This window comes from Mastomys coucha, unplaced genomic scaffold, assembly GCF_008632895.1.
Source record: "Mastomys coucha isolate ucsf_1 unplaced genomic scaffold, UCSF_Mcou_1 pScaffold22, whole genome shotgun sequence".
NCBI lineage: Eukaryota > Metazoa > Chordata > Mammalia > Rodentia > Muridae > Mastomys > Mastomys coucha.
Window position 1 is genome coordinate 118,187,880 of NW_022196905.1, and position 27,977 is coordinate 118,215,856.

General features: G+C 48.8%; 1 protein-coding gene across 6 annotated transcripts; it reads left to right on the forward strand.

Annotated features, from left to right (window-relative positions):
- The first annotated feature begins 6,192 nt into the window (after positions 1-6,192).
- Positions 6,193-27,874, forward strand: Kmt5a (lysine methyltransferase 5A). 6 transcript variants are annotated; one of them, XM_031337946.1, is made up of 8 exons: positions 6,193-6,313; positions 11,925-12,040; positions 13,129-13,285; positions 16,489-16,708; positions 17,058-17,145; positions 22,501-22,560; positions 25,303-25,493; positions 26,038-27,874. In XM_031337946.1, exons 1-8 carry the CDS (start codon positions 6,304-6,306, stop codon positions 26,246-26,248), a joined length of 1,053 nt encoding a protein of 350 aa, XP_031193806.1. In that variant the 5' UTR covers positions 6,193-6,303; the 3' UTR covers positions 26,249-27,874. The 6 variants fall into 6 exon arrangements, with proteins under 6 accessions (XP_031193806.1, XP_031193811.1, XP_031193805.1 ...); XM_031337949.1 differs by lacking the exon at positions 6,193-6,313 and adding an exon at positions 11,680-11,697; XM_031337951.1 differs by lacking the exon at positions 11,925-12,040 and having other exon boundaries at positions 6,232-6,313.
- The last annotated feature ends 103 nt before the right edge of the window (positions 27,875-27,977 follow it).

A 27,977-nucleotide genomic window follows, 5' to 3' on the forward strand; every position in this document is an offset into this window, starting at 1 on the left:
GGGAGGGAGGGAGGGAAGGATAGAGGGAGGGAAGGGAGGATGAAGGGAGGGAGGGGAGGATGAAGGGAGGGAGGGAGGGAGAGAAGGATGGGAGGGAGGGAGGAAAGGATGGAGGGAAGAAAAGACAAACTAGTTTTCTAAACTATGGTAATAATTGTTCAAAGAATGAGGCCTCTGCATTCCTGTACACGCGTATATGTGGATGTGTGTGATGTCTTTGAATGTATATGGAAAGAAAACATAATTAACTGTTTTAGGGTATGCTACTGAAAGCAGATGACTGAGAATCCTATTTGGGCATAGTGTTGGCTATTTACCAAGCACTTCTCACTTCATTCTGTGTCTTGAAGCCTGCTTCCACATTATGGGGGTGGGGGCAGACGGGGAGATTCAAGGGCAAGAAAACCAGGGACTGCTCTGCTGTTGGGACCAATGCCTATACGATCTAATAAGCATCAATCCAGCAAAATGTAAAAGCATAATTATAATCGTGCAGCAAACAGGTGGCACAACTGGTGTGTGTGTGTGTGTGTGTGTGTGTGTGTGTGTGTGTGTGTGTGGTGGGTGCCTGTGTGTTTTCCTTGATACAGGGGTTTCGCTATATGGCTCAACTTAGCCTTGACCACCACAGCCACTCGGCACTAGGATTACTGATGTCTGTATACCACCATGCCTAGCAGCAGAGCTTTCCTCTCCTCCTTTTTTTATTTTTAAGAATTATTGTTTGGGGCTGGTGAGATGGCTCAGCAGGTAAGAACACTGATTGCTCTTCTGAAGGTCATGAGTTCAAATCCCAGCAACTACATGGTGGCTCCCAACCACCCGTAATGAGATCTGACGCCCTCTTCTGGTGCGTCTGAAGCCAGTTACAGTGTACTTGTAATAAATAAATTAAAAAAAAAAAAAAGAATTATTGTTGATTTCTCTGTGTGTGTTGCCTACATCTGTAGATATACTCCATTTACATGTCTGGTGTCCATGGAGGACAGGAGAGGGCATCAGATCCCCAGGTCCTCTAAAAGAGAAGCAAGCAGGCTTTTGTTTAGTTGGTTTCATTTCTTTGTTTGATTGATTGGTTTGCTTTTCAAGACAAAGTTTCTCCATGCAGTCCTTTCTGTCCTGGAACTGGCTCTATAGACCAGGCTGGCCTTGAACTCAGAGATCCACCTGCCTCTGCCTCCTAAGAACAGGGACTAAAGGCAAGGCTTGAGCCACCATGCCTGGCTTAGGTCTATTCCTTCTGATGGCTGCATGGCAGTGGTGACTTTCCCTACTCTCCAGTAAATTTTGTGTTCATATACACTCTAGGCATTTGCTATGGCAAATGTCATGTATTAACTATTTCTTTTCTTTCTTTCTTTCTTTCTTTTTTTTTTTTTTTTTTTTGCGAGACAGGGTTTCTCTGTATAGCCCTGGCTGTCCTGGAGCTCACTCTGTAGACCAGGCTGGCTTGAACTCAGAGATCCACCTGCCTCTGCCTCCCAAGTGCCGGGATTAAAGGCGTGTGACACCACCGCCCGGCTTTAACTTTTCTTTATTTTTATTTTATTTTATTTTATTTTATTTTTGGTTTTTTGAGACAGGGTTTCTCTGTGTAGCCCTGGCTGTCCTGGAACTCACTCTGTAGACCAGGCTGGCCTCGAACTCAGAAATCCACCTGCCTCTGCCTCCCTAGTGCTGGGATTAAAGGCGTGCGCCACCACCGCCCAGCAACTGTGTGTGTATTTATATGAGTCCACACCATATGTGTGTGGGTACACACAGAGGATAAGGGCATCAGATGCCCTGGAGCTAGAGGTACAGAGAGTTGTAAGGCACTGCCACACCACCTCCAGGAGGATCTGTGTGACAGACAGTTCCACAGACTGAGGCAGTTGACCTCAAAAGGGGGAGGCCTCCTGGAACCAGTTGTGTAACTTTTCGCTGTAGAAAAAATATTGAGCCGTAGTTCTCATGGAAATCTATCTGTTTTACTTTCTCTTATTCCTTTTCTTATTTACATGTTCCTGGTAGCTTAGGCCAAGTTTTTTTTTTTTAAACAATATATTTTTTGTTGTTGTTTCTGTTTGTTTGTTTTTTTGTTTTTCAAAACAGAGTTTCTCTGTGTAGCCCTGGCTGTCCTGGAACTCAACTCTGTAGACCAGGCTGGCCTTAAACTCAGAAATCTGCCTGCCTCTGCCTCCAAAGTGTTGGAATTAAAGTGTGCAACCACTGCCTGGCCCCATAATAGTTTTGTAAATTATTTAAAAAGTAAAGCATTAGCCTGGCAGTGGTGGCAGCACGCCTTTAATCCCAGCACTTGGGAGGCAGAGACAGGCGGATTTCTAAGTTCGAGGCCAGCCTAGACTACAGTGTGAGTTCCAGGACAGCCAGGGCTGTACAGAGAAACCCTGTTTGGAAAAACCAAAACAACAGAAAAAAAAAAAAAACTATTATGATAGATAAAAACTTTCCCAACAATAAAATTTCATATGGCTGTATGTGTATCATTGGAAGTGGGTTTTGTTATATGGTTAAAAAAAAGCCTTAATTAGAAAGAATTAAAATAGTTTAAATTTATGTGTTGAAGATTTATTAAAAAAAAATCAGACATTAGATGTTATATAGTAATTGACCATATGGGGCTGGAGAGTTAGCTCAGCGGTTAAGAGCACTGACCATAAAGATTTATTAACCTGCTCTTGGAAATGTGCCACTAGCCTTGGAGAACTGCCCCCACTGAATACATTCTTTTAGAATTGTTATTTGTTTTTTGAATTGTTATATTTTGATGATTTATACTAACAATGATGATACCTGTTCTGTTTGTGATTCACTGAATACATAGTTTCAGAGTTGTAATGCTTGGATGATTTTTGTGCTTTACTGTACCAAATGATTTTTGTTGGTATTTGTTATTGCTTCACTGGATACAGTTTCTAAGAGTTATAATGTTTGATTTTTTTTTTTTAATATATGAAATCCCCTGCTTGAGAGCTACAAAATACACTCAGATTCAAATTGCCTCTGTGCTTTTTTCTTTTTTTGTTTTTGTTTTTGTTTTTTTCTTTTTTTGTTTTTTGAGACGGTTTCTCTGTGTAGCCCTGGCTGTCCTGGAACTCACTCTGTAGACTAGGCTGGCCTCGAACTCAGAAATCTGCCTGCCTCTGCTTCCCAAGTGCTGGGACTAAAGGCGTGTGCCACCACAGCCTAGCTGGATTCAATTTCTAACTTGCCATTTTATATCTTTCTATATACTTTCACACATCCCTATACTTTTTCCATTTTATATCTTTCTGTATACTCTCACATATCCCTATACTTTTTCCATTTTATATCTTTCTCTATACTCTCACATATCCCTATACTTTTTCCATTTTATATCTTTCTGTATACTCTCACACATCTCTATACTTTTTCCATTTTATATGTTTCTGTATACTCTCACACATCTATATACTTTTTCCATTTTATATCTTTATATACTCTCACACACCTCTATACTCGCACACACCTCTATACTTTTTCTGTTCTTTTGAGGGAAGGTCCAGGCTAGTATTGAACTCCCAATTCTCTTGCCTCAGTCTCCCATTTGACAAACAAAGACATTTGCCACCACACCCATATTATTATTTGAAGTAACATCTTTCGGTTTTTAAAAATGTGTCTGAGTGGCCAGACGGTGGTGCACACCTTTAATCTCAGCACTTGGGAGGCAGAGACAGGCAGATTTCTGAGTTTGAGGCCAGCCTTGTCTCCAGAGTGAGTTCCAGGACAGCCAGGGCTATACAGAGAAACCCTGTCTCAAAACAACAACAACAAAAATGTGTATGGATATTTTGTCTGCACATGTCTATGTACCACATACACAAAGGGTATTGGATCCTCCAGAACTGAAGTCACAGAGTACTGTGAGTTATCACATGGGTACTGGGAATTTAATCCCAGCGGCAAGTGCTGATAACTGTTGAGCTTTCTCTGCAGCCCTCAACAAGTATTTTTAAATTAAGCTGGGTGTGGTATACAGATCTTTAATCCCAGCACCAGAGAGACAGAGGCAGGCAGATTTCTGTGAATTCAAGGCCAGCCAATTCAGGACTACACAGTGACACCCAGTGTCAAAAAACAAAACAAAACAAAACTAAACAAAAAAAAAAAAAAAAAAAAGCTGAATGTGGTGGCACATGCTTTTATTCTCAGCACTTGGGAGGCAGAGACAGGTAGATTTTTTGAGCTCCAGGCTATTCTGGTCTGTAGATCTAATTCGAGGACAGCCAGGGCAACACAGACAAATCTTGTCTTGAAAAGAATTATTGTTTTGTATGCACGAATATAAGATGACCTCAAATTCTCTTGTTTGTTCTTTTGAGATAAGGTCTATGTAGTCCTGGTTGTCCTGGAACTAAAAACAGACCAGGCTGGCCTCAACAGGCTGGCCTCAAATTCAGGGATCTACCTACCTCAGCCTCCCGGGAGCTGGGGTTCAGGATGTATAGCATGGCAATATTCTGTCTGTCTGTCTGTCTGTCTGTCTCTCTCTCTCTCTCTCTCTCTCTCTCTCTTTCTCTCTCTCTCTCAAAAGTCTTTTACATATATCGGTGTTTCACCTGCAGGTCTGTGAACCACTTTCATGCCTGATGCCCTCAGAGGCCAGAAGAGGGCATGAGATCCACGTGAACACTGTTGATTGTGAACTGCCATGTAGGCCTCAGACTCCTGACACTCCTGCTTTAGGCTCAGGAGTGCAGAAATTACAGGTGGGAGCGGCAACCGTCAGCTCAGAGGACTGAAACAGCAGAGTGTTTAAGGGGTGCTTCTGGACAAGCAGAGTTAAAAGGAAAAATGGAAGAAAATGAAGTGACAAGTTGGGAAGGGAGCAGGTTCCACCTAGCAGGCAGGAAAAAACAGTTGTGATTTAGTGATCAGAGCTTCACTAGCAGAGGAGTCCCAGCAACCACCTAATGAAAGGGCACTGCCAGGTGGTCAGAGGAGGCCCTTCAGTCCCAAGCAGTGGGCCTCTGGGTCTGAGATATACTTTCAGTTCTTTTCAGAGACCTCCTTAATCTGGGATCTTTTTGGTTTTTGCTTGTTCATTTGTAGACTAAGGTTTTTTTTTATTGTTGTTGTTTAGCCCAGGCTGCCCTGGAACTCACTCTGTAAACCAGGTTGTCCTTGAAATCAGAAATCTGCCTGCCTCTGCCTCCCAAGTGCTCTGTGTGTGTGTGTGTGTGTGTGTGTGTGTGTGAGGGCGCGCATGCGTGTGTATTTGTATATGTATGGAAGTCAGAAGACAATCTGCAGGAATCCATTCTCTCCTGTACCTCGGTGATCAAACTCAGGTCATCAGGCTGGTGCTTTCACCCACTGAGCCCTTCTTACTCACTTTTCTTTCCAGCTACCCTACTGTAGAGGCAAAGTCCTTGACAATGTGGGGTAAACAAAGAGAACAGGTAGTGTTACCTTCCCTGCATCTAATGCCAATTACACTCAGGACATTTGTGCTTATCTGGGACCTTTGCTGCATTGCTTTACTGGAATTAAGTAAGGTGGCTATGTAGCAGTCCTAAAATTTACTCAGGGTCTGAAGGGAAATTGTTGGGTGATCCCAAGGAGCAAGTACATTTCCTGGATAGTCTATTATCCCATCTGTAAAGTCGGCTGGTAGTTTTGAGGTTCTGAGTTTACCCGTTGACCCAGTTTATAGTTGTACCCACAGAGTTTACGTACTGGAAGAACATACTTTTTTGTAGTAAGCATCTGCAACGTAGGAATTCGAATGAAAATACCAAGCTGAGGGTGGACGTCAAGGTGATAGAGATGACAAACTTCTGAACGTGATCGCTGTTCAAAAGCACACGGAAAGGTCGATAAGTCGAAGGTCTGATTTCCGGTCAAACCCAGGGCAAACCGGAAGTTCCTGATCAGGTCCACCTCTATACCGGGTCCTCCAACTGAATATTGACGAACTTGAGGTGGAGCTTCAGCCAGGGGAGGGCGGAGCTTTCGGTTCCTCCCTCCCAATAGCTAAAGATGAGTTTTTCTATCTCAGCCAATCAATGTCAGGAGATGATCAAATTTAAAGTTCCCCCCCCACACTCACACCCCAACCTGGCTGCAGGCCCTGCCTCCTGCAGAGAGGCGGGGAGAAAGGCGGGCCCTGGCCTCGAGCTCGCCAATCACAGCGGGCAGCCTGCGAAAGAGCGGGTGGCCTCGCCAATCAGCACCCGCAGCTGCGGTCTAGCTGAGCAGTTGGCTACAGTTGTTGCAACTTTTTTTCGAAAGCTGGGTTTCCCGGGAGATTCCAGGCGGTGACAGAGCCAGACCATGGCTAGAGGTATTTGTTATGGTGGCCAGCGCAGGGGGACTGCCTAGGCGAGAGCCGCACTGCTGAGAACGCAAGGCGCGGGAGCGGCCGCTCACAGGCATCCTCCTACGGTGGAGCGCGGGGACCCGGAGGGACAGGGGACTCTGGGTGCTCCCAGAGGACGTTCCCCTTGCTGGCCAGCGCTTTCCTGTCTGGACGCGTGGGCGCCTGTGGTTCAGCCGGTCTCCCTGGAGCTGGCATATCCAAGCTCTTGGAAACTTGAGCGCAGCGCCCCTCCAGGGAACGGTTGTTACTGATGCCGCGAGCCTGGCTGCTGGAGGGGGTGACCCCTAGGCAGGGCGCAGATTGTTGACCTGCATCTGGGGCAGTGCGCACCCCTGAGTCAGCTCTGTACCGTGGGGTCAGGCCGGGTCCCAGTGGTCCTTTTCAGGGTGAATCGGGTCCCCCAGGTGCCTGGTGGAGCAGCCCTTCACCCCTAAGATGAGCAGGACTTCAGCCTGCTGGAGATGGCGTGGGCGGAATTGTGCAGCCCGGCAAGGCAAATCCATCTTTGAAGGCTGTCAGGACAAAAGCCCTCCTTATACGGCAAAGGGATCTTCACCCGCTGGCCATTTCTAGCCGCTGTGTCACACGCGAAAGGACCAAAAACTTGAGAATGGCTAGAGAATCAGTTTTGTTTGTTTCTGTTTTTAACGTGGAGTATTTTCTCCCGGTACCAAGACCTCACATATTAGTGGAAAATTACCTTAATGCAGTCTGCTCTGTAGAGCAACGATCACAGATTAATATGTCATTCATTCAGGGAATATTTATTGGGCCCGATTGCATGTTCTACACTCTATTGCATTATTTATTCTGCCAGCATTCCTACAGGGTCTTTGGAGACAAACTAATTCAGATAGTAACCAGTAGTGAGGCATAATGAACTTCACGTTAAAGTGCTTCATTACCCAGAGAAAATTAACATTAGTCTCACCCTTAAACCTTCCCTCTCTGTTTCTTTCACTTTCCAGCACCTTTTCCTTCTTTTCGGTGTTTGTTTGTTTGTTTTGTTTTTGATACAGAGTCTGAGTACATAGCCTTTACTGAAATGGAAGTCATTGTGTAGACCATGCTGGCATTGAACTTGCAGTGATCCCCTTGTCCTTAAAATCCAGGGATTTTAGCCATACACCGCCATGCCAAGTTTAACACTAAGTTTTTTCTTGGAAAAAAAAATAAGTGTCTAGAAGTATATTTAAATTGTCTGACTTAGTTGCAAATGATGAATTCCTACTTCATTTCTATCACAACACAACTTTTTTAACTTTTAAAACTATTATTTTTATGTAATGTGTATGGGCATTTTGTCCACATGTGTCTGTGCACCATGTGTGCCTGTTGACCACAAAGATGAGAACAGGGTCTCAGATCCCCTTGAAACTGGATCTATAGAAGATTGTGAACAGCCATGCGGATGCTAGGAATCAAACCTGGGTCTCTGGAAGAGCAGCCTGTGTTTTTAACCACTGAGCATCTCCATGTGCTACCACATGAAAACATTCTGATCTCCAAGGGCACTGCATACATGTAGTACACTGCCATACACGCAGGCAAAACACCAATGTATTAAAACGAGTGGGGGAACAAAACTTGATTTGATTGAGCTGTGTGTAGGGTGATCAGAAGCCTTTAATCCCAGCAATCAGGAGGCAGAGGCAGCTGGGTCTCTGAGTTTGAGGTCAGCCTGGTCTACAAGTCAAGTTCCAGGATAGCCAGGGCTACGCAGAGAAACTCTGTCTAGAAACACCAAAACAACAACAAACAGCCTAACTAAATTATAGGAAGAAAACTGATTGTTATTGAAATACAGGAATAATTATTATTGAGATCCAAACATATCTTTGTTAACCTATATAAACCTATATAATATCTATATAAGCCTATATAACATCTAGTTGTACAGAAGTCAAAGGTGAGTTCTGAAGTCACACAACTTGGGCTGTGCAGTGTTATCCTGCGGCCTCCCTTAGCCAAAGCTAAGGACAGCATTGTCTAGCTTCTGCCCGGCATTAAGACCCTTATGGCTACCTATGTGCTTCTTGGGCCCAGGGCCTAAGACTTGCTATGCAAGCTCTCTTACACATCCTTATCCTCTCCACCTCCCTTTTTGAGACAGGGTCTCTTTCTGTGTAGCCCTGCTGCCCTGAACTTACTGTGCAGACTAGGCTAGCCTCAGACTCACAGAGATCTGCTTGCCTCTGCCTACTGAGAGCTGCAATTAAGGACGTAGAATACTCCATCTGGGGCCTGGCTTTGGTTTGGTTTTCACGTGGTGAGTTTTAGATGGAGACTCACTAGATAGCTCAGGCTGGCCTAGAACTCAGGCACTCCTCTTGCCTCAGCTTTGCAAGGTTTCAGCCTCTGAGACTTACTGCCAAATAAACTCATCTTTTCTAGTTTCTTCTGAACTCTGGCTGGCTCAGAACTCCTCCCCAAGCTGACTGATTCAAAATGTCTTATCTCAGCTTCTGGCTGACTTGCCTCATACTAACTAGGGCAATCCTTTCTAATCTTCTGGCTTCTTCTCACTCTCTGGCTTGTTCTGCCTTCACTGGTCAATACCTTGTTCCCTCTCTGCAACCTGTCTCTGTATAACTGTCCAGGTCAAACTGCCCTCTCTCCCTTTCTTCTCTCAGTGCACTGTTCTCTCCATAGCCTCTTTTCTCTCTGTTCTTGTGAGAGTTGGGCACATCCTATTCTGCCAGATCTTCTTCTGACTCGTCACTTAGTCTGCCTCTCAATTAGACGTCCCTTTCAAACATAGGTGCTTCCTTCTACACACTAACTTTACCTTCATTGTTTGGGATTAAGGCTGTGGGCTAAGGGGATGTCTATAGTCCAGCGCCCCGTGCTGCTGGACTCAGATCTCTCTTCAGTTTGGTTTGGTGTAGGGGTTACAGGAGTGAGCCACCACGTGCTCTATTTTGAGGAAGGTCAGCCCATCTTCTGTCTCTTCTGCTTTTTTCAAATTGTTCACCCTTCTACTTTCACAGTATCTCAGCACCTAAACAGTACAGATTTTTATCACCTGACTTTTACTTCCCTTATTCTCCCATGGCTCTGGGGATCAACTCCATAATAGTCACTATGGCCTACAAGGTCCCTCTCCTCCTGCGCCCCCCTTCCTTGCCCCACAGCCAGCCGCTTTTATATTCGCTGCTGTGTCTATATGGGCTGGAACAAAGCAGGTAGATAGTCAGATCATGTTTGATGAGTGGGTTTGTATCTGGTATTTGAATTCAGGAGAACCAGTCTTTATGGCAGAGTGTGGGTACACAGCAGAAGTGGGTTCCAATCCCATTACTTTCTTGTCATAGTAGATAAGCCATCTGCCCTAAGCCTCAGCTTCCATAGGTATAAGACAGGAATAAAAGATTTTTCTTTTTAGATTTATTTATTTTTATTTATAAGAGTACATGAGACAGGAATAATAGTATGATAATAGAAGTTTTGGGCTGGTGAGATGGCTCAGCCGGTAAGAACACCGACTGTTCTTCCAAAGGTCGTGAGTTCAAATCCCAGCAACCACATGGTGACTCACAACCACCTGTAATGAGATCTGACTCCCTCTTCTGGAGTGTCTGAAGACAGCTATAGTGTACTTATTTATAATAGTAAAAAAAAATCTTTAAAAAAATTTAGTCAGAAGTTTGAATGAAAGGATGCAATATGAAAGGCCCTGGCACTGCAAACATTCAGGCTTTGATAGTGTGGTCGGTTTATAGTTCTCTGAAGTCCTAGCAAGAGTAGAGTTTGTATTTCTATGTTGTTTTTGTTGTTGTTTTTTAAAAACTGTTTTACCTTACAGCCCAGAGTGGCTTCAGATTTGCAATCATTCTGCCTTAGCCTGCCAAGTGGAGACTGGAGGTGTGAGCCACGTACAGTTCAAATGGGATAGTTCCCATTGCTTGTTTATTTGCAGAACTTGGGATTGAACCCAGGGCCTCGTGTGTGCAAGGTTGTGCTTTACAACTGAGTGTCACTTTGGTCTTTTTTTTACTTCCGGGAGTCTCTAGTCTCTCAACGGTAGTCTCTGCAGCGGGGTGGGAAGTTTGAGGTAGGCCTCTAACTTTCATAGTTTTTAAAGCAAGTTGATGGGGTGCTAACGTCCTGAGAGTGACTTGTAGTGTAGTCGTTCTCCGTATAAGGTGAACCGGAGGGAAGGTGAAGAGGTGCCCTGAAACAGCCCTTCATTGTAGATGTTCGGAGGTCTCTTGGGTAGGTCATGGAAAACAAGGCTTTGGAATTTTAGCTACTAAGACATAGAGGGCCAGGCCAGACTAGGGAATTGACTTAGTTGGCGTGGTCCTAATGCTAAGGCAGGAGCTGGGTACCTTTTGGTGTCCTTTGCGTCTATGACTTAGCACAAATACAGCGAGTCTTTGGCCGCATGCCCTAGCACAGCCGCCGCACAAAGGCACAAGGTAGCAAGCAGTCAGAGTGCCTGGAATCCTGCCTACCTAGGCATTTCTCTTAAAGGGAGGGCCACAGGAGCACAAAGTGGGTGACCTGCTTGCAACACCCTTCTTCTGCCTCACTGTAGCTCCTCCCAACCTCAATTTCTTCATCCGAAATGAAGGGCCAGGAGTAGCAGCTAGGAGTGCAGTCACTCTGGTCTGTTGGCTTGGGCTGGAACCTAGGTGTGACAACTTGGCCAGCTCCCTACCTTCTCTGAGTCTCAGTTTCCCCATCTGTAGGAAAGAGGTAATAAACGGTGTCTGTCTTCCCCGGGCTGTTCTGACGCGTAAACAAGATAGCATGGCAGAAGAGGCACCCCAGCAAACTTATCAAGGCTAGCCAGGGCTCCCTGGCTTCTCGGGGCCTCCTACCGGCCACAGGCAGAGTTCGCCTAGCTTTGGACGAGGGCCCATCACTTCCTGGTTCCGTGGCCCTAGAGACTCCCCATCTTCTACTGGGATGCCCACGGGACGGATGCCCGGGCTCGAGTGGACGTCCCACGCGTGCACACGCGGCCCCGGTGCGGGGCTCCGGGCGCCGTGCAGTCGCTGCGCGGAGTGGCCGGGGGCGCGCGCGCGAGGGGCTGCGCTGAGCCAGGATTGGCCACCGCACGCCCTCGCGCCCGCCCCGCAGGCGCCTGGCAGCGCCGCCCCTGCCCGCGCCGTCCCCGGCCTCGCTCCGGGCCCCGGCTGCGGCGCGCGCGGGCGCCCGGCCTGCTGCGGGCCATGGGCGAAGCGGGCGCCGTGGGGCGCCGCCGGCCCTTTCCCGGAGCGCCGCGGCGGCGCTGGTGGCGGCGGCAGCAGCAGCAGCAGCGGCGGCGGCAGCGCTGGTGGCCGGGCCGCGGCGAGGGCGAGGGCGCCGGCCGCGCCGCCATGGGCCTAGCCGGGCTGCAGGTGGGTGTGTCGGGCCCGGGCGCATGGGGTGGGGCGGGCGCAGGAGGCCCCGGCCGGGCCGGGTGGGAAGGGCGCCGCGGCTCGGGCTCGGGCCCCGGGACAGCGCAGCTGGGCCCCCTGCGTGCGGGCTTCGAGACATGGCTGCGGCGGGCCCCCGCGGTCCCGCTGCCCGCGCCGCCGCGCCCTGAGCGCCCCTCCCCCGCTTCCCCCGGGTCCCCCCTCTCCAGGCAGGAAGATGTGCAAGCCCCGCGCGGTGGAGGCGGCGGCAGCGGCGGTGGCGGCGACGGCCCCGGGCCCGGAGATGGTGGAGCGGAGGGGCCCGGGGAGGCCCCGCAGCGACGGGGTAAGCAGGCTCCTTCCCCGCACTGAGCAGCGCGCCAGCCGGGCCCGGGCCTCGCGCACGTGGGCGCAGCAAGGGGTCCCCCATCGGTGCTCGCCAGTGGGACTGGCCTGGGGCAGCTTCCTTCTTTGCTGCCTGCCCGCGGAGTGGCGGTCCAGCTGCACTGTGACCCAGGCTGGCAGTGTCTGACCTCGAGAAGTTTGACTGTGGCCTTGTTGGCATTTACGGCCCCTCCCGAGACCTTGAGTCCCTGGAGGTGGCTGCCTCCCCAAGGGTGCCCGGGGCTTGCTCTCGACCCTCTAAGTAACGAGAGTGTCTGACTTGGTGTCTAGTTCCGCACCAGTCTGCCAGGCTCTGCCCAGTTTTTGGGAGAGCTCACTCCAAGGAGAGGCTCCACACCCAAAGACAACCAGCACAGCAGTGACCTGTACTGACACCCCCACCCCCCAACCCTCCCAGCCTGCTCCACTGTTTGCAGCCAAGGTGCGGTTTGCAGTGGAGTGACCGCCCTAAATGCGCTGGCCGGCAGCCTGTGCTCTCATTGGCCTCCCCCATCACTCAGCCACAGTCCTGGGAGGTGCTGAGCTGCAGTGGCTTGAGAGGGGCCAGGCCTGGCTCAGAAGGTTCAAGCCCTCCCAGTTGGCCTCAGCACTTAGTGGTTAATCAGGTTCCCTTAGGCCTGTTTCTGTGCTGGTGGCTGACTCCCTAGCCTGAGGAGATAACCTCTGACTCAGCCCAACCCTTTGAATCAGAGTTAGTTTTCCCTGGGTCATTCTGACCTCCGTGCTGCTGGTAGGTTAGCTCTTTCCTTAAACGGACTTTACCTTCCTTTAAGGTCTTGTCCTCTGCTGGCCAGACTTATCCCTTAGGGACTCGGCTTAGAGAGTGTATGTGTTCAGAGACCTGGGGCTTCAAAATCTGCCGCAGCTCTCCTAAGAGCGAGCTCTCCCGGGGCTGGCATCTTCTGGTTGGCATGTCCTGGAGTGGTGATGAAATCTCTTTTGTATTCTTACTTCCCCTTCTCCCCCTAAGACGCTGGGGGATTGTCTTTGTTTCCAAGCCTCTTTCAGAATGTGTGTTTGTCTTTCTAGGAGAACGTGTTTGCCGGGCAGTCAAAGATCTATGCCTACATGAGTCCGAACAAATGCTCTGGAATGCGCTCTCCACTTCAGGAAGAGAACTCGGTTGCACATCACGAGGTCAAATGCCAGGGGAAACCATTAGCTGGAATCTACAGGAAGCGAGAAGGTAAGTCCCGAATGCCTCGTTCCGCCTTGAGCTGTTCAGACACACACACACACACACACACACACACTCTCACGCATCTTTCCTGTACCGGGTGTGAGGGAGATACTGTGTAAGAAACACACACAGGTGAGAGAGAGGAGGATGTGTCAGGGTGTGTGTCCTGTGGTCTGACAGGGTTCTCCTACTTTCACAAGAGTTAGCATATCCTTCAGTCGTGTCTTGCCACATTGCAAAAAAGAGCACACTCGACCTGCAATTGGAGACGCTTATGATTGTTAAAAATGCAGAAAAAGTGAGTCCAGGTTGTACAGAGGAGGCAGCGGACTGCAATGTGAAGTAGACCCAGGGGATCAATTAACTTACCGTGTATGGCAGGGCCTGACCCCATTTCTACAGTTTCTTTCCATTCAAGCATTCTGTGTTACTTTCCAAAGCAGTATGCGCTGTGTGTGAAATTTTGAGTTAAATCATAGGCTGATGGTAGGGCTTGTTAGATCAAATACTCGTCAAGCATGTGAGACTCTGGGTTGATCCTGAGCATTTTACAAAAAACAAAACAAAACAAAAAAAACCAAGAGTGTGTGATTATTGAGAAATTCTGTGGAAGCCAAGCTGCAGTGATTTCAAAACCAGCATGGCTTACAGCTTACAGCAGGATACTTTGTCCCACCCCACTGCCCAGAATAAGGAGGATTGGGATGGGGCTCAGCGGTATGATGTTTGCCTAGCAAGGGGAAGGCCCCAAGATCAGTTCCTCACACCTCAAGAAGAAAATTCTACTTAGCGCTACAAACAAGGCAATCTCCTAAGAACCTTGCTTTCTCCCAGATAATGCCCATTTAGAGCTTCAGTGAGGGAAGGTTCCTGTCCACCCCCACAATTCATTCCTAGGGACGAATCTCGCCCAACTGAGCAACCCTCCCTCCCCCAGGCTACCAGCAGCTTTTTAGGACAAAGCTGTGTGTTCACCCAACAGAAATGGTCAGAAGCGCTAAAGCCCAGCTTCTCAAGCTATCTTTGAGGAAGAAGGTAGGGGAGCCTGCCTTCGGCTTGATCCCCACCCCCACCCCCATGTATGGGGCTATGTTGTCTGAGCCTCAAAGTAACTTAGATTCTAACTGTCGCTGTCACTTGCAAGGAGGCTCCGGCAAATTGCAGACCTTCTGTGAGTCCCAGGTCTTACCCAGTGGGCTGTCGGGGTGTCTGCGTCCTGTGTCTGCAGCTGTCAGGAGGGTACCTGCCACCCAGACTTGGCCAAAGACCCAATCTGGGGCCTTAGCCACCTTGCATCCCTTCCAGAATTGGGCGGAGTGAATATTGTCCATATGACACTGGGGGCTTACTGATCCCTGGTGCTGTTGAGTGGCTGTGATTAGAATTTAGAGTCACATGTACATTGGAGTGTCTGAGAAAGGTCACAGTCTCACCTAATTGTGCTGTGGCACAGACAGATCTTACAGGAGTTGTCAACAGACCCTGTGTATCCATCCGTAGGGTTAGTTAGGCCTGCCAGCCTGCCTAGAAAGAAGGGTGGGAGGGAGTGGGTCTGATTGGATAGACTTAGTGGGGGGTTTGTGTGCTGCCGTGTACATGTGGGGTTCAGAGGAGTCCGTTTTCCCCTGTGAAGGTCCTGAGACTCAGATCCAGGAATTAGGCTTAGTAGCAAGAGATTTTACCTGCTGACCCATCTCGTGTTCTAGACTGCACCTCCTTCCCCCCAGTTTTCTGTGCTCGGAATCCAAACTCAGGTACTCATGTTATATGATTGCCTTTACTGACTAAGCCGACTTCCCAGCTCCACCTTCCGGGTACCTGGGATGCATCTCTTTTTCCTTTTTTTTTTGTTTGCTGAGCTATAACTCAGGAGTTGAAGAGTATTTGCTTGTTTTGTAGAACCTGGGATAGAACCCAGAGACTGGGCATCTAGGCAACTACTCTACCACTGAGCTAACCCAGGTCTCCCCCCATCCCCCGGCAAAACAAGCTCTCCTGTAGCCCAGGCTAGCCTCAAACTTCCCATGCAACTGAGGATGGCCGTTAACTTGTGTTCTGCCTCCACCTCCCAAGTGTGCCACCATGCTAAATTTTACTTGAGCTCTATTCCCAGCTCCAGAGTGTGCTTGGGTGATATTTTAGTGTGTGTGCAGTCCAGACCATTTCTGTTTCCCCACAAAGAACATACCCATTAATCCTCACTTTGCACTCCCCATCCCCCACAGCTCCAGGCAGCCTGGAAGCTCCTCTCTGGGTCTGCAGCTTTGTCTGTTGTGGACATTTCATGCAAATGAAGTCATAGGACACGTAGCCTCTGTGTTTGGCCTTTTACTCACCGAGTTTGTCAGAGTCAGTCCCTGTTGTGTGTAGTGTGTGTCAGTGCTTTGCACCTTTTTATGGCTGAATTGTAACCGTTCCCAGTGTGTGGACAGTCCTCATTTTAAATATTTATACACTGGGAGGGGTGTTTGGAATGCTTGCTCTTTGGGCTAATATGCATAAGCTACCATGTTTCATGTACACATTTTTTGTGTGGACATGTGTTTTTAATCCTGAGTAGATGTTAGACTGTGGAGTTGCTGGGTCACATGATAATTCTGTGTTTAACGTTGTAAGGAAACCGAGAAACTGTTTTCTAAAATTGGTGTGCCATCTCCTATCTCTTCATGGTATATTTGTTATTTACTTTGAAAAGTAAATCATTAAATCCATTTTTTAAAATAGCACAGTTCACCAGCACCAGATTTACACACTGTTATCAGCAAGGCTGTTCGATGTGTGCCTCATGACAGGATGCATGCCTTCTGCCTAGGTGCCATCTGGAGAACCTCTGGGAGCCCGGGCTAAGATTCTAAAGTGAAGCATGCCAGGCAGTGAGTGGAGAAGAGTTTGGGCTTTGTCTCCTCGCTCCGCCCATCAGTGCTAGCTAGCTCTTGCTTTGGGAATTGAGCTTATTTTCTTGGGTATGCCAGGCCAGTGCCTGGAAGCCTCTAGCTGATCTCTAGGCTTTCTCCCATGCCCACATACAGAGGGCCAGGCCCTGTCTCCAAGTACTTCTGCCTGATTGGCCTTAGTGGACCCTGGCACAGGAGGCTCCAGCTCTTTTCTGACACTCAAAGAATATTCCTATCTTAGCCTGTCTTAGAACACAGGAGATGATAACCAGTACATGGAGTAAACAAATCCATTTCCCACCTGTCCTGATGTAGAGAAAAGAAACGCTGGGAATGTTATCCGAAGCGCTGTGAAGTCAGATGAACAGAAGAGCAAAGATACCAGGAGAGGTCCCCTGGCGCCTTTTCCAAACCAAAAATCCGAAGCAGCAGAACCTCCAAAAACTCCACCCCCATCATGTGATTCTACCAATGTAGCAGTTGCTAAGCAAGCCCTGAAAAAGCACCTCAAGGGCAAGCAGGCCCCTCGAAAAAAGTAAGTAGCCTGGAGCCCTCTCCTAGCACCACATGGCGGCCTGGCTCCAGTGTCCATTGTGGTTGTGTAGTCTGCTGCCGGGCCTCTTCTCTCCTGAGTCACACATTCTGGTGTGTCCCTGCATGTGTGTGTAAGGGTCCAGAGGTCAAGGCCTCCCTCCCTATCTCTTCCCCAGAGAGGAGTGAGCAGCTGTCCTTGAGTCTGGGACCCGCCCAGGTAGATAAACAAATGTACACCTAGGTCCCAGTGCACAGAAGTGTCTGAGGAACCCATGTGCTGGGAATCGCCTCCTTGGTCTGAGCAGGGCAGCAGACCTTATGTTTCTTTTCTCCCCTCCTCTCTTAACCAGGTCTCAAGGGAAAACACAGCAGAATAGAAAACTCACAGATTTTTACCCTGTGCGAAGGAGCTCCAGGAAGAGCAAAGCTGAGCTGCAGGTAAGCTCTGATGAGCAGCAGCAGCGGGGAGAGGCAAGGAGCCATGTGGGCTTTGTTTAGCATGTGTAGGTGGACTCTGGAGTGCGTCTTCTCTTCTAGCACAGAGCATCCTCAGCTTGCTGTGCTTTCCTGGTGGGGCAGGAGGCATGCTTAAGACCCCTGCGGAAGCCTTGTAACTTGGACTTCATGCCATAGAAAAATCAGATTGGCTTTTCCAGGATGTTTTGCCAGCATGTTTGGAGCCTAGAACTGTGGGGAAGGCTGCCCGTTTAAGCCTAGAAATTTGTAAAGAACAGGAGCTTGGAAGTGCTTACTCATTGCTGGTGGACTGCACTCTCATGTCTGTAAAATGGCCTGGTAAAGTCCAGGGATGGAGACACACCTGTAATCCTACTATTCAGGATGGAGTTGAGAGAACTGACAGAAGTTCCGACAGAGTGGTCAGGTCTGATCAGCAAGTTCCAGTCCAGACAGGGCTACATAGCAAGACCCTGCCTCAAAAAGGAAAAGATACTGTAGTGAGTTGTTATGAAGATAAAAGAAGTGGATTCACATAGATGCGGTGGTGAATCCAGCACTCAGGAGAGTGAGGTCACATCTACAATTTGAGATCTTCCTTGGCTTCAAACCCTGTCTGAAAGCAAAATGAACAAATAAAATGGTCTCCTAGGGCCAGAGCATAGCTCAATTGGACTCCTTGCTTGTCGTGTTTCTAGAAGTCCACAATTTCCATTCCTAGTATAAACTGGAGATCGTGGGTCTTGTCTATAATCCCAGGACTGAGGAGGGAGAGACAGAAAGATCTAGAGTTCCAGACCAAGTGGGAGGTGGTAGTACATGCCTTTAATTCCAGTACTGGGGAGGCAGAGGCCAGCTTCGTCTGTAGAGTGAGTTCCAGGGCAGCCAGAGCTATGCAGAGAAACCCTGTCTTGGGTGGGGAGGGTTTAAGGCTAAGTTACGTAGAGAATCTGAGGCCAGTCTCAATTACATGAGATCCTTTCTCATAAAAGACGTTGTTCTATTATGATGTAGGAGTGCAAATGGCAGGCAGCTAGCTGAGACTGTCGCCCTCCCTTGTTTCCCAGTATAGTCTGTTCCCATCTGCCTGTTTCCAGCTAAACATGGAGTGGCTTATAGGGAAGAGAGTAGCCAGTCTGGGTGGCCACATACACCATACAGTACCAGTGGGCAGCCTGTCTACATTGGTGCAACAGGGTGTGGTTATTGCCTCTGTTGTGAATCCCACTCGTATGCCCAGGGAGTCAGGGTCAATCCTCCCCTCTCCTACACGCCTTTTCGACTCTGAAGGCTTCAGATCATCTCTGAGCAGGAAAGAAGTGCAGTCTGAGCAGTTCATGTACTGACAAGGTCCCCTCAGTATCCGAGGTGGCAGGTCTACACGCAGAGCTTTTGGGTGATGCAGCTTTATCTAAAAACAAGCCCAAGGTGGGGGGTCTGCTTTCTCCTCCCTCTTCACCCCCACTTGCCCACTCGCTTTGACTTCATTTCTTGTGAAAGGCAGTGCCTCGGCCAAGAATGAGCTGTTATAAACGCCTGCCAGCAGTGGGAGGCCGTGCTAGGTCACTCTGAAAGGCTGCATTGCAGAGCAGAGGTGGTGCCTGGCCACAGAACCCAGGGCTCCTCCCAGCCAGGCAGGAGTCATGGCAGGCCCCACACAGGGGCTGAGGGCTGCTGGGTGGGAGTACCTAAGAAAGAAAAGCCAGGCTCCTGTGCCTGGAGAGCGGAGGGCTGCAGAACTCACCCGCTTACTGCAGCAGATAAGCTGCAGCCGGGAAAGCACGCCCTGTCACCAGATAGGTAGAGCAGGAAGCAGCACGAGCACCATGCTGTGCCCCTCACTGTTTGCCTTGGCTTTGCTGAAAGAGCACTGTTCCCCATTGCTGGCCTGGCAGTGAGGTGACAGCTGCCAGAGGCGCCACGGATGTGGCTGGGATGTGGCTGTCGCTGGCAGTTTGTATTCCTTTTACAAAGCTGGAGGGCATAGCAGCGAGGTCTGTCAGAGGGTTGAAGTTCCCCCTGACTTAACTAGGTTAGGCAAGGGGCCGAGTAGGTGGGCCAAGAGTGAAATCAAAGTACCCAGTTGTGAGGCATCTTAAGTAAAGTTGGTGGGGCAGAACCGGGTCCATCTCAAGTTCAGAGCCGGAGGGAGGGATTTGGACCATAGGGTTTGAGCACAGGGCAAGCCATAGGGAAATGCCCCCAGCCTCATGGCACTATAGGAGCCTCTTGGCTGCCTGGCTGGCCTGCCCATTGCTGGGGTGGCAACCACACTGTAGCTAAAACAACTGTTGGCAGTGCCCTGGCTTCCTCCTCCCTTCTGATACTCCCTGAGGACTATAAGGAGCCATCTGTCCTCCCTGTCCACCTTCACTGAGACTTTGCCTACTCCCTAGGTCGTGCTGGAGCACAGCCATAGGGCCTTTGTCTCCCATGAGGTGCAGTCACCAGTCCTGTCAGGAGGACAGAGCCTAGCTGCCTGCCTTTGGGTGGGTGGATACCCTGTGAGCCTGAGTCTCCTTGGGCGGGGAATCTACAGTCTCTCTGAGAAGGTGTCTGACAACTCCAGAGCAGAGACAAGCAGGCACCTGGACTAGGGGAAAGGTCACACCAGGCAGGAAGGACAGCTGCGCAGTAGCCTAGGGCTGGAGACCTGGCCTACTGGAAGAGCCTGTTGTATGGGAAATGGGGGAGGTGAGACTTGGAGGCTTGCATCTCACAGAATCTGTACCCACGTAAGAAAAATCCATCATAGTGACTCAGGCCTTTAATGTCAGCACTCAGGAGGTAGAGGCAGACAGATCTCTGAGTTTAATTCCAAATTTTCTCAAAATAGGAAAATGTAATGATTGGAAAGGGAACTGGCACCGGGGTCAGGCTGTGTCTGGCTTTAACCTCGTTACCGGAGGGTTTTGAGTTCCACCCCAGCCTTGATACACAGTAAAAGACTTTTTTTTTTTTAATTTTTATTAGTTTTAGTTTCCTAAACAGGATTTCTCTGTGTAGCCCTGGCTGCCATGGACTTGGAGATCCACCTGCCTCTGCCTCCCCAGTGCTGGGACTAAACTTTTCAGTAATTTTGATTCATAGATAAATTACAAAGGCAATACAGATACTTCTCAGAGACCCATTATTAACATCTTGAGTCGTTCTGTAAATCTGTCACTACGGGGAAGAAACATTGACGCTTCCTGTTAGGTAAAGGGACTGGAGTGATGTGACTTCTCTTACAGTTGTGAAAGAGCTGGGTGTGGCAGGGCTTTTAAAAGGCATGATAACAACAACAACCTCTTCAAATGATTGCTGTGGTACTAGGTGAAGAACAGAGTTCGGGTTGTGGTGGAAGCCCTGAGACTCAGGAGTTGACTGTCAGATAATGGCTCCACAGAGGACACAGTAGGTGCTGAGAAGAAAGCTAAATAGCCGGGTGGTGGTGGCACAGTCTTTAATCCCAGCACTTGGGAGGCAGAGGCAGGTGGATTTCTGAGTTCGGGGATAGCCTGGTCTATAGAGTGAGTTCCTCAAAAAACCAAAAAGGAAGGAAGGAAGAAAAGGAAGGAAGCGGGCAGGCTAGATATCAGACACCTGGTCTCACTCATTCAGCAGTGTCTCCATCATGTGACCTAGGGCCTGTGTCAGGGAAAGTGTGAACTGAATGACTGGCTAGCTGTGCTCTGGTCCCAGGCTCTGCCTAGCAGGTCCCAGGTCTAGCAGGGGTGTGAGTTCAATAGGTGGCAAGACCTCCACAGATGCCCTCAGCCAAAGGAAGTCCCTCCTCCATGCTGGTGAGCCAGAGTGTCGGGGCATCAGGTGTCTCTATGGCTCCCTTTCGTTCCCTAGGGTGAGATGGAGTAGCAACAGGAGAGATTACTCATGGGAGTTCCTAGCTCCTCTGTTCCTTGCTGTGTTGTTCTACTGGTTAGGAGGCACGGACATGGCTCAGGGACCTGAGCGTAGACCTCAAGGGATGTATCAGTCAGCTAACAGAGACAAGGGGTGGCTATGTCCTGCTTGAAGGTGCAGCCTAGGATCTGCTCTGGTCGATTCATCCGTTTATTGATTGGGTGGTGCTGGGCATTAAAGCCACATGTATGCTGAGCAAACATTGTTCCTTTCATGCCTCCTATTTTACTTCTGAGACAGGCTCTCACCAGGTTGCCCTGTGCTGTCCCAGAACTTCCTATGTAACTCACATTAGCCTCAGGTGTATGAGCACTGTGCCTCAGACTCTTGAGCAGCTAGGGTACCAACACAGGCCACAGAGCCCAGGTAAGGTGGCTGCATGGTTATTTCAGAGAGTCAAAGTCCAGACCTTCCATTTACTTATTTACTTGTAGCTGGGGCATTTGTGTATGGTGGTCAGAGAGAGCGCCTTAAGGGAGTGGGTTCCCTCCTTATACAATGCGGGTTCTCGGGATCAACATCAGATGGTCAGGATGGCCAGCAGGTGCCTTTGCTCATTGAGACTTCTTTTTTTTAAAGAGTTATGCATTTATTATATGTAAGTACACTGTAGCTGTCTTCAGACACTCCAGAAGAGGGAGTCAGATCTCATTATGGGTGGCTGTGAGCCACCATGTGGTTGCTGGGATTTGAACTTATGACCTTCCGAAGAGCAGCTGGTGCTCTTCCCCGCTGAACCATCTCACCAGCCCTCACTGAGACTTCTTGACAGGCCTAGAGTCCTGTTTTTTAGATCCTGGTAAATTAAAGTAAATTTTAAGTACTATACAGGACAAACTTCATGTTTAAGTCTCTGGAACAAATACCCGAGATAATAAAGGTTCAATCTCTGTTACTGTTGTAGGAACTTCGGTCTATTAGTTGACTCCTGTTGCTTTGGGCATCATAGAGGAGTGTGTAGGACAAGACTGCTTTCCTGACTGCTGGAAATGAGAGAATAGATAAGACGAAGTCTCACTTTATCACACAGAGCGGATCCCCAGGGACCCCACTGGGACCCACCTCTTAAGGGATTCATTGTTTCCCAGTACCACATGGGATTCAATTTTTCCCAAGGACCCTTGGAAAACACTTAAGATCCAGACTAGTTGGGTCTGATAATGCCTACTTATAATCCCACACTTTGGAGGCCAGGGCATTAGTTCAAGGCCACCCTGGGCTTACCCTGTAAATTCCCTGACTCAGAAAACAAAAGAAACAAAGGCTGAAAGCTTAGCAGGCCAGAACTGTGTGCTGCTTGTCGGGGTGGAACTGGTTGACAGTTGCTGGTGGCAGATGGGCGAGGAGAGGGGTGCTCACGGCTGGGGCAGCACAAGTTGGCCGTGGCGTCGTATGTGAACACTAACACTGTTCTTTTCTTTCCTCTCCAAACAGTCTGAAGAAAGGAAGAAAATAGACGAGCTGATTGAGAGTGGGAAGGAAGAAGGCATGAAGGTAAGGCCTGCTCCACACAGCTGAGATAAGCCACAAGATCGCCTTGACTGTTCGTGCTCAGTGGCAGTCCCACCCCTGTAGAGTGTCTAGGAACCAAACCCAACAGTTGTTGTGAAGCAAGCATGTCGGGAAGGTGCAGACAGACATCAGCTTAGGAGATACCCGCCTCTACTTCAGGTTTTTGTTGTTGTTTTGTTGTTGTTGTTGTTTTGTGTGTGTGGAAGGAGTGTTTTTCTTGTGTGTATGTCTCTATACCACATGTGGGCCTGGTGCACCCAGAAGTCAGAAGAGGGCATTTAATCCCCTAAAACCAGTAGATGGTTATGACTCACCATGTGGATGCTAAGAATTGATCCCAGGTTCTCTGAAAGGATAAATTTTCATAATTGCTGAGCTATCTTTCAGCCCTGCTTTTTTTGTTTGTTTGTTTTCTGATGTTTGGGTTTTTTGAGACAGGGTTTCTCTGTGTAGCCCTGGCTGTCCTGGAACTCACTCTGTAGACCAGGCTGGCCTCGAACTCAGAAATCCGTTTGCCTCTGCCTCCCAAGTGCTGGGATTAAAGGCGTGAGCCACTACTGCCTGGCTCAGCCCTGTTTTTTAATGTAATTTTTTAAAAGATTTTTGTTTAATTATATGTGTGTGCGTATATGTATCTTTCTTGAGACAAGGTTTCTCTGTATAGCCCTGGCTGTCCTGGAACTCACTCTGTAGACCAGGCTAGCCTCGAACTCAGAAATCCGCCTGCCTCTGCCTCCCAAGTGCTGGGATTAAAGGCGTGTGCCACCACCGCCCAGCTTATCTTTCTGTTTTATATAAATGGAGTAAGGTTACCCACAGGCCAGAAGGCTTCAGACCTTTTGGAGCTGGAGTCACAGGTGGTTCTAAGCTGCGCAGTGTTGAGGTGTGGGTGATGGGAACTGAACTGGAAGAGCAACCAGCGCTCTTGACTGCTGAGCCATCTCTCCAGCCCCTTGCTTTGTTTTTGTTTGATTCAGGGTATCTCTCCCTATGTATCCCAGGCAGTCCATGGGACACATCCTGTAGAACAGGCTGGTCCCAAACTCACAGAGATAGATCTTCCTGCCTCTACTTCCAAAATATTGGGATTAAAGGTGTACACCACTACACCAAGCCCTGGGTAATTATGAAAAAAGGAAAAGTATGGTGGGAATGGTGGCAGAGTTTGTCAGCCCATCTATCTATTCAGGAGGCTAGAGTAGAGTAGTTAGTTGTAAGATTATAAGATCAAATCTTGCCTGGGTTATGGAATCACTTCAATACAAAAAGGGGGCTGGAAATGTAGCTTGTGGGTCCGTGTCTGCCCCACCCCATCCCTGGGCACGGCCACTTGGGGAGACAGAACAGGAAGTTTGACTGCACTTAGCCCAGCTGGGCTGTAGGGGAAAAGCACTGAGACATTGCTCAGGGGGTGGGAAAGCACAGTCAGATATGTGGGAGAGCCCGAGCTGGTTCAGGGGTCCCTGGGCCTGCGATGAGGCCTGGGCTGTGGGGTTTTCAGACTCTTGAACATACGGGCACCACTGGGAGTCAAAGAAGAGCTGAGAGCAGAGTCGAAACAGTGGCTAGCCGGGGGCCAGGGGAAGGGGGAGCTCTGGTCTGTCTCAGCATTGATTGTCCTTAACTTAGCGGAGGCAGGCTGGAAAAGCAGAGAGGCCTTCTATGAGGGAATTAAGCTGCAGCTCTGTAGGCAAATGCCTTCTCCAAGGCTCTCCATGGTAGATCTTGATAAGAGAGACAGTCACTGGTTCTAAATTGTTTATTGGTTGTTCATTGTGGAGAATGGATGCATACCCACTTCTTGCCCACTTCTCAGAGTCTCTGGGTGGCAACCTGCTCTGCCTTACCAAGCTTCCTGACATGGTTTACCATCCAACAGTAGCTCAGTGATAAAATGCTGACAGAGCCCCACATTCAGTCCCTAGCACTCACCCCTGAATAAGGAAAGCAACAAACAGAGATCATTATACAGGGTCAGGGTCTGAGGAACAAGCCTTTCTCTACCTGGGTCTTGTTTTGTGTTGGTGCTGGGGATTGACTGAGCCCTGTGCATGCTAAGCATGTGCTGTATCACTGGGCCCACCCTCAAAAGACTCTCGAGTGTTTTGGGTGAGGGGCTCTGCCACGAGGGTGTGGTGATGGTGGATGGGTCTGTTCTGGGAGTGAAGGGCGAAAGCCTTTTCTTCCCACTGGAACCCAGACTCTCAGACCTAGTCCTGGATCCCGGAGCAGCCACCCGTTCTGTAACTCTGTAACAGAGTGAAGAGAAACACCAGAGCTTATTGGTGGATCACAGGCTGCTCAGGACACAGCCTTGCTTGTCCCCCAAAAAGCAGAGAACCTTATGAAACCAGAGTCCCCAGTATCACCATTTCCTAGTTGTGTGGTCTTGGACACATGGCTGCCTTTCTAAGCCTCATTATTCTCATCTGTACAATGGTCTTTGCCCACTTAGCAGATTTCAGCTTCGAGCCTAATGTAAAAAGAACTTGAAATGGACATAGAGGAGCTCTTTGTGGCATGGAATGGAAATGACCTGAGACTAGACCCAATACATACAGTAAACGCTGTGAAGCCATCCCACTCAGTGTGAGTGGGTCTTATTTTTATTGAGATCCAGCCAGTAAATTAGCAAAAACTTTAGTCCAAGCCCCTTGGAAGACATCATGCCTGGTGACACCTGTCATATTTTTGAACCCATGCTGTCTTGTCCCTTCCTGACAGATTGATCTAATTGATGGCAAAGGCAGGGGTGTGATTGCTACCAAGCAGTTCTCCCGGGGAGACTTTGTGGTAGAATACCACGGGGACCTCATTGAAATCACCGATGCCAAGAAGCGGGAGGCTCTGTACGCACAGGACCCCTCCACGGGCTGCTACATGTATTATTTTCAGTATCTGAGCAAAACCTACTGGTGAGTACACAGTGTGACTGTTTAACCCTTTGGGTGGAGGAAAGGCAGACAGCTGGGTGCCCAGAGCCATTCTTGAGTCTGAGTTTCCTTACTTGTTATAGTTAGGTCATCTCTGGCTGGCATCAAACTCATCATCCTTCTGCCTCAGCCTCCTGAGTGCCAGGATTTCAAGTGTAAAGCACCATGTCCAGAGAGCTCTGCTCCTTTTTCCTCCCCAACCAGCTTTGGGATTGGAGCTATCTTTGATCTGCAGGGGACTCATCCCCTAGAAACCTGCTCCAGTCACAACCCTTTCCCTGTGGGCAGTGGTCTGAAGAGCTCTTTGCAATGGTAATTGCTCCTTCCTGGGTGAGGTCAGGGGAGCAGATATTTACTTCCTCACCTCCTTAGAGAGTTCTTTGAGTTCTGTCCCCAACTTCTGCATGGGGGCTTCTCTGGCTTTTAAAGTAGCCTTTGGAATTAACCTGTCTTCCAAGTGAGGCACCCCAGACACGTTAAAGCCTCTTTATCAGTGTAATCCCCTCTCACTCTCCCACCACGCTAGCGTGGATGCCACTCAAGAAACCAACCGCCTGGGGAGACTCATCAATCACAGTAAGTGTGGGAACTGCCAAACCAAACTGCATGACATCGATGGCGTGCCTCACCTCATCCTCATCGCCTCCCGAGACATCGCAGCTGGGGAGGAGCTCCTGTACGACTATGGGGACCGAAGCAAGGCCTCCATTGAAGCCTACCCTTGGCTGAAGCACTAACCACGTGGCCTCCCTGCCTCCTTTAAAGGACAAAGTGCCCTCAAAGGGAAATGAAATTTTTTTTTTACATACACACACACACACACACACACACACACACACACACACACACTTACTCTTAGCAAATTACTTCAAATGTTTTTAAAAAGTATATTAAAGATGCCTTTTCATGTAGTATTTAAATATCTGTTACAGGTTTCCAAGGTGGACTTGAACAGATGGCCTTATATTACCAAAACTTTTATATTCTAGTTGTTTTTGTACTTTTTTGCATACAAGCTGAACGTTTGTGCTTCCCGCGCAGTGTAAGACTCGGCACAGGTTTTAGAGAATGGAGTTGAACATGAACTAGGAAGCCGGGCTCTGCCCAAGATGAAAGCCAGGACTCCCCCACATCCCACGTCCAAGGACAGGCCGGTGTGAGGGTACTGCCCCCCTCACGCACAGCCTGGACGGGATGTCTCCAAGCTCTTGCTCTTCTCAGCGTCCTGACAGGCGTACACGCTGATGTGTATGAATATTTTTTAGCAAAAGTTTCACAGTAAGCTAGTCTTCCCCTCTGCTTTCTCCAAAGCTTACTGAGCCCGGGGCTCGGAGGCCCGGCCAGGAACAGACCTCTTCCACAGGCTTACGGCTTTTCCAGGTACCTTGAAGCATCAGGGTGGACAGTCAGACTAGAGGCGGGCCGGGAAAAGCACTGCTCTCCTGCCCAAGAAGGGCAGGTCTCCTGAAACTGCATTAATTCTTTATAGAAATGTGAACACTGAATTTATTTTAAAAAATAATAAAAATAAAACATTAAAAAAATCAAAAAATGAAAAAAAAATGGAAAAAAAAACCACAGAAAACAACTTAACATGTATATAGGTTTTGAAGGGAGTGAAATGAATGCGGTTTTCTTTTCTTCTGAGTTTTTTTTTTTTCTTCTTTTTGGCTTGGCTGGTTGGTTTGTGTAGAGAAGATTTGAGATGGTACTCTATTCTAATCAAAAGTGAGGGGTTTTTTTTTGTTTGTTTGTTTGTTTTTTTAGTGGGACCAGAAATTACTAAGCCCACCCCCCCAACCCCAGTTCTGCTGCATGGGAAGTTCTCTACCTGCTGTCGAGGCACAACCCCTGGTATCCCATGAAGATGCTGTCAGCTGTCGGTCTAGGACCCCGGCCAGCATCAGGCAACTAGATGTGTTTGGTACTAGGATACCTGGCAGCAGGCAAGGCTTAGCAGCCAGAGAACCAGGATGATACTTCAGTTTTGACCTGTGATAGCAAGAGTAGGTGGCTTCCTTCTCCCTCCCTGGGGAGGACTAACCATTCACCTTCAGTCCAGGGGCCTGGGGTTCAGGAGCCAGGTGTAAGAACCAGCCTTGTCCCCAGCATCCCCATCTCCCAGGCTCGTGACGGTGCTACCTAAGAAAGTCTTCCCCGCACCCTCTGCTAGCCCAGTCAGTGGTCAGACTTAGAGGAGGATCCGACAGGAGGGTGTAACTGTGAGATAAAATGTCTTGGTTGTACCTGTTTGTGGCTTAGCTTTGTATTTAAATAGCAAACAAAGGAAATAAACTTGAAACTTATTTGTCATCTTAAGAATAAAGCAAAAAAATTAAAATATTTATTGCCAGGCAAGGCCACCTATGTGTTGTTCTTAATAAAGTGGAAGTGGAATAAAATAGGGGAAGGATGATTGGTTTGCCCTATCTTGTTCTTGCTGCCAAGCCTGACTACCCAAGTTTG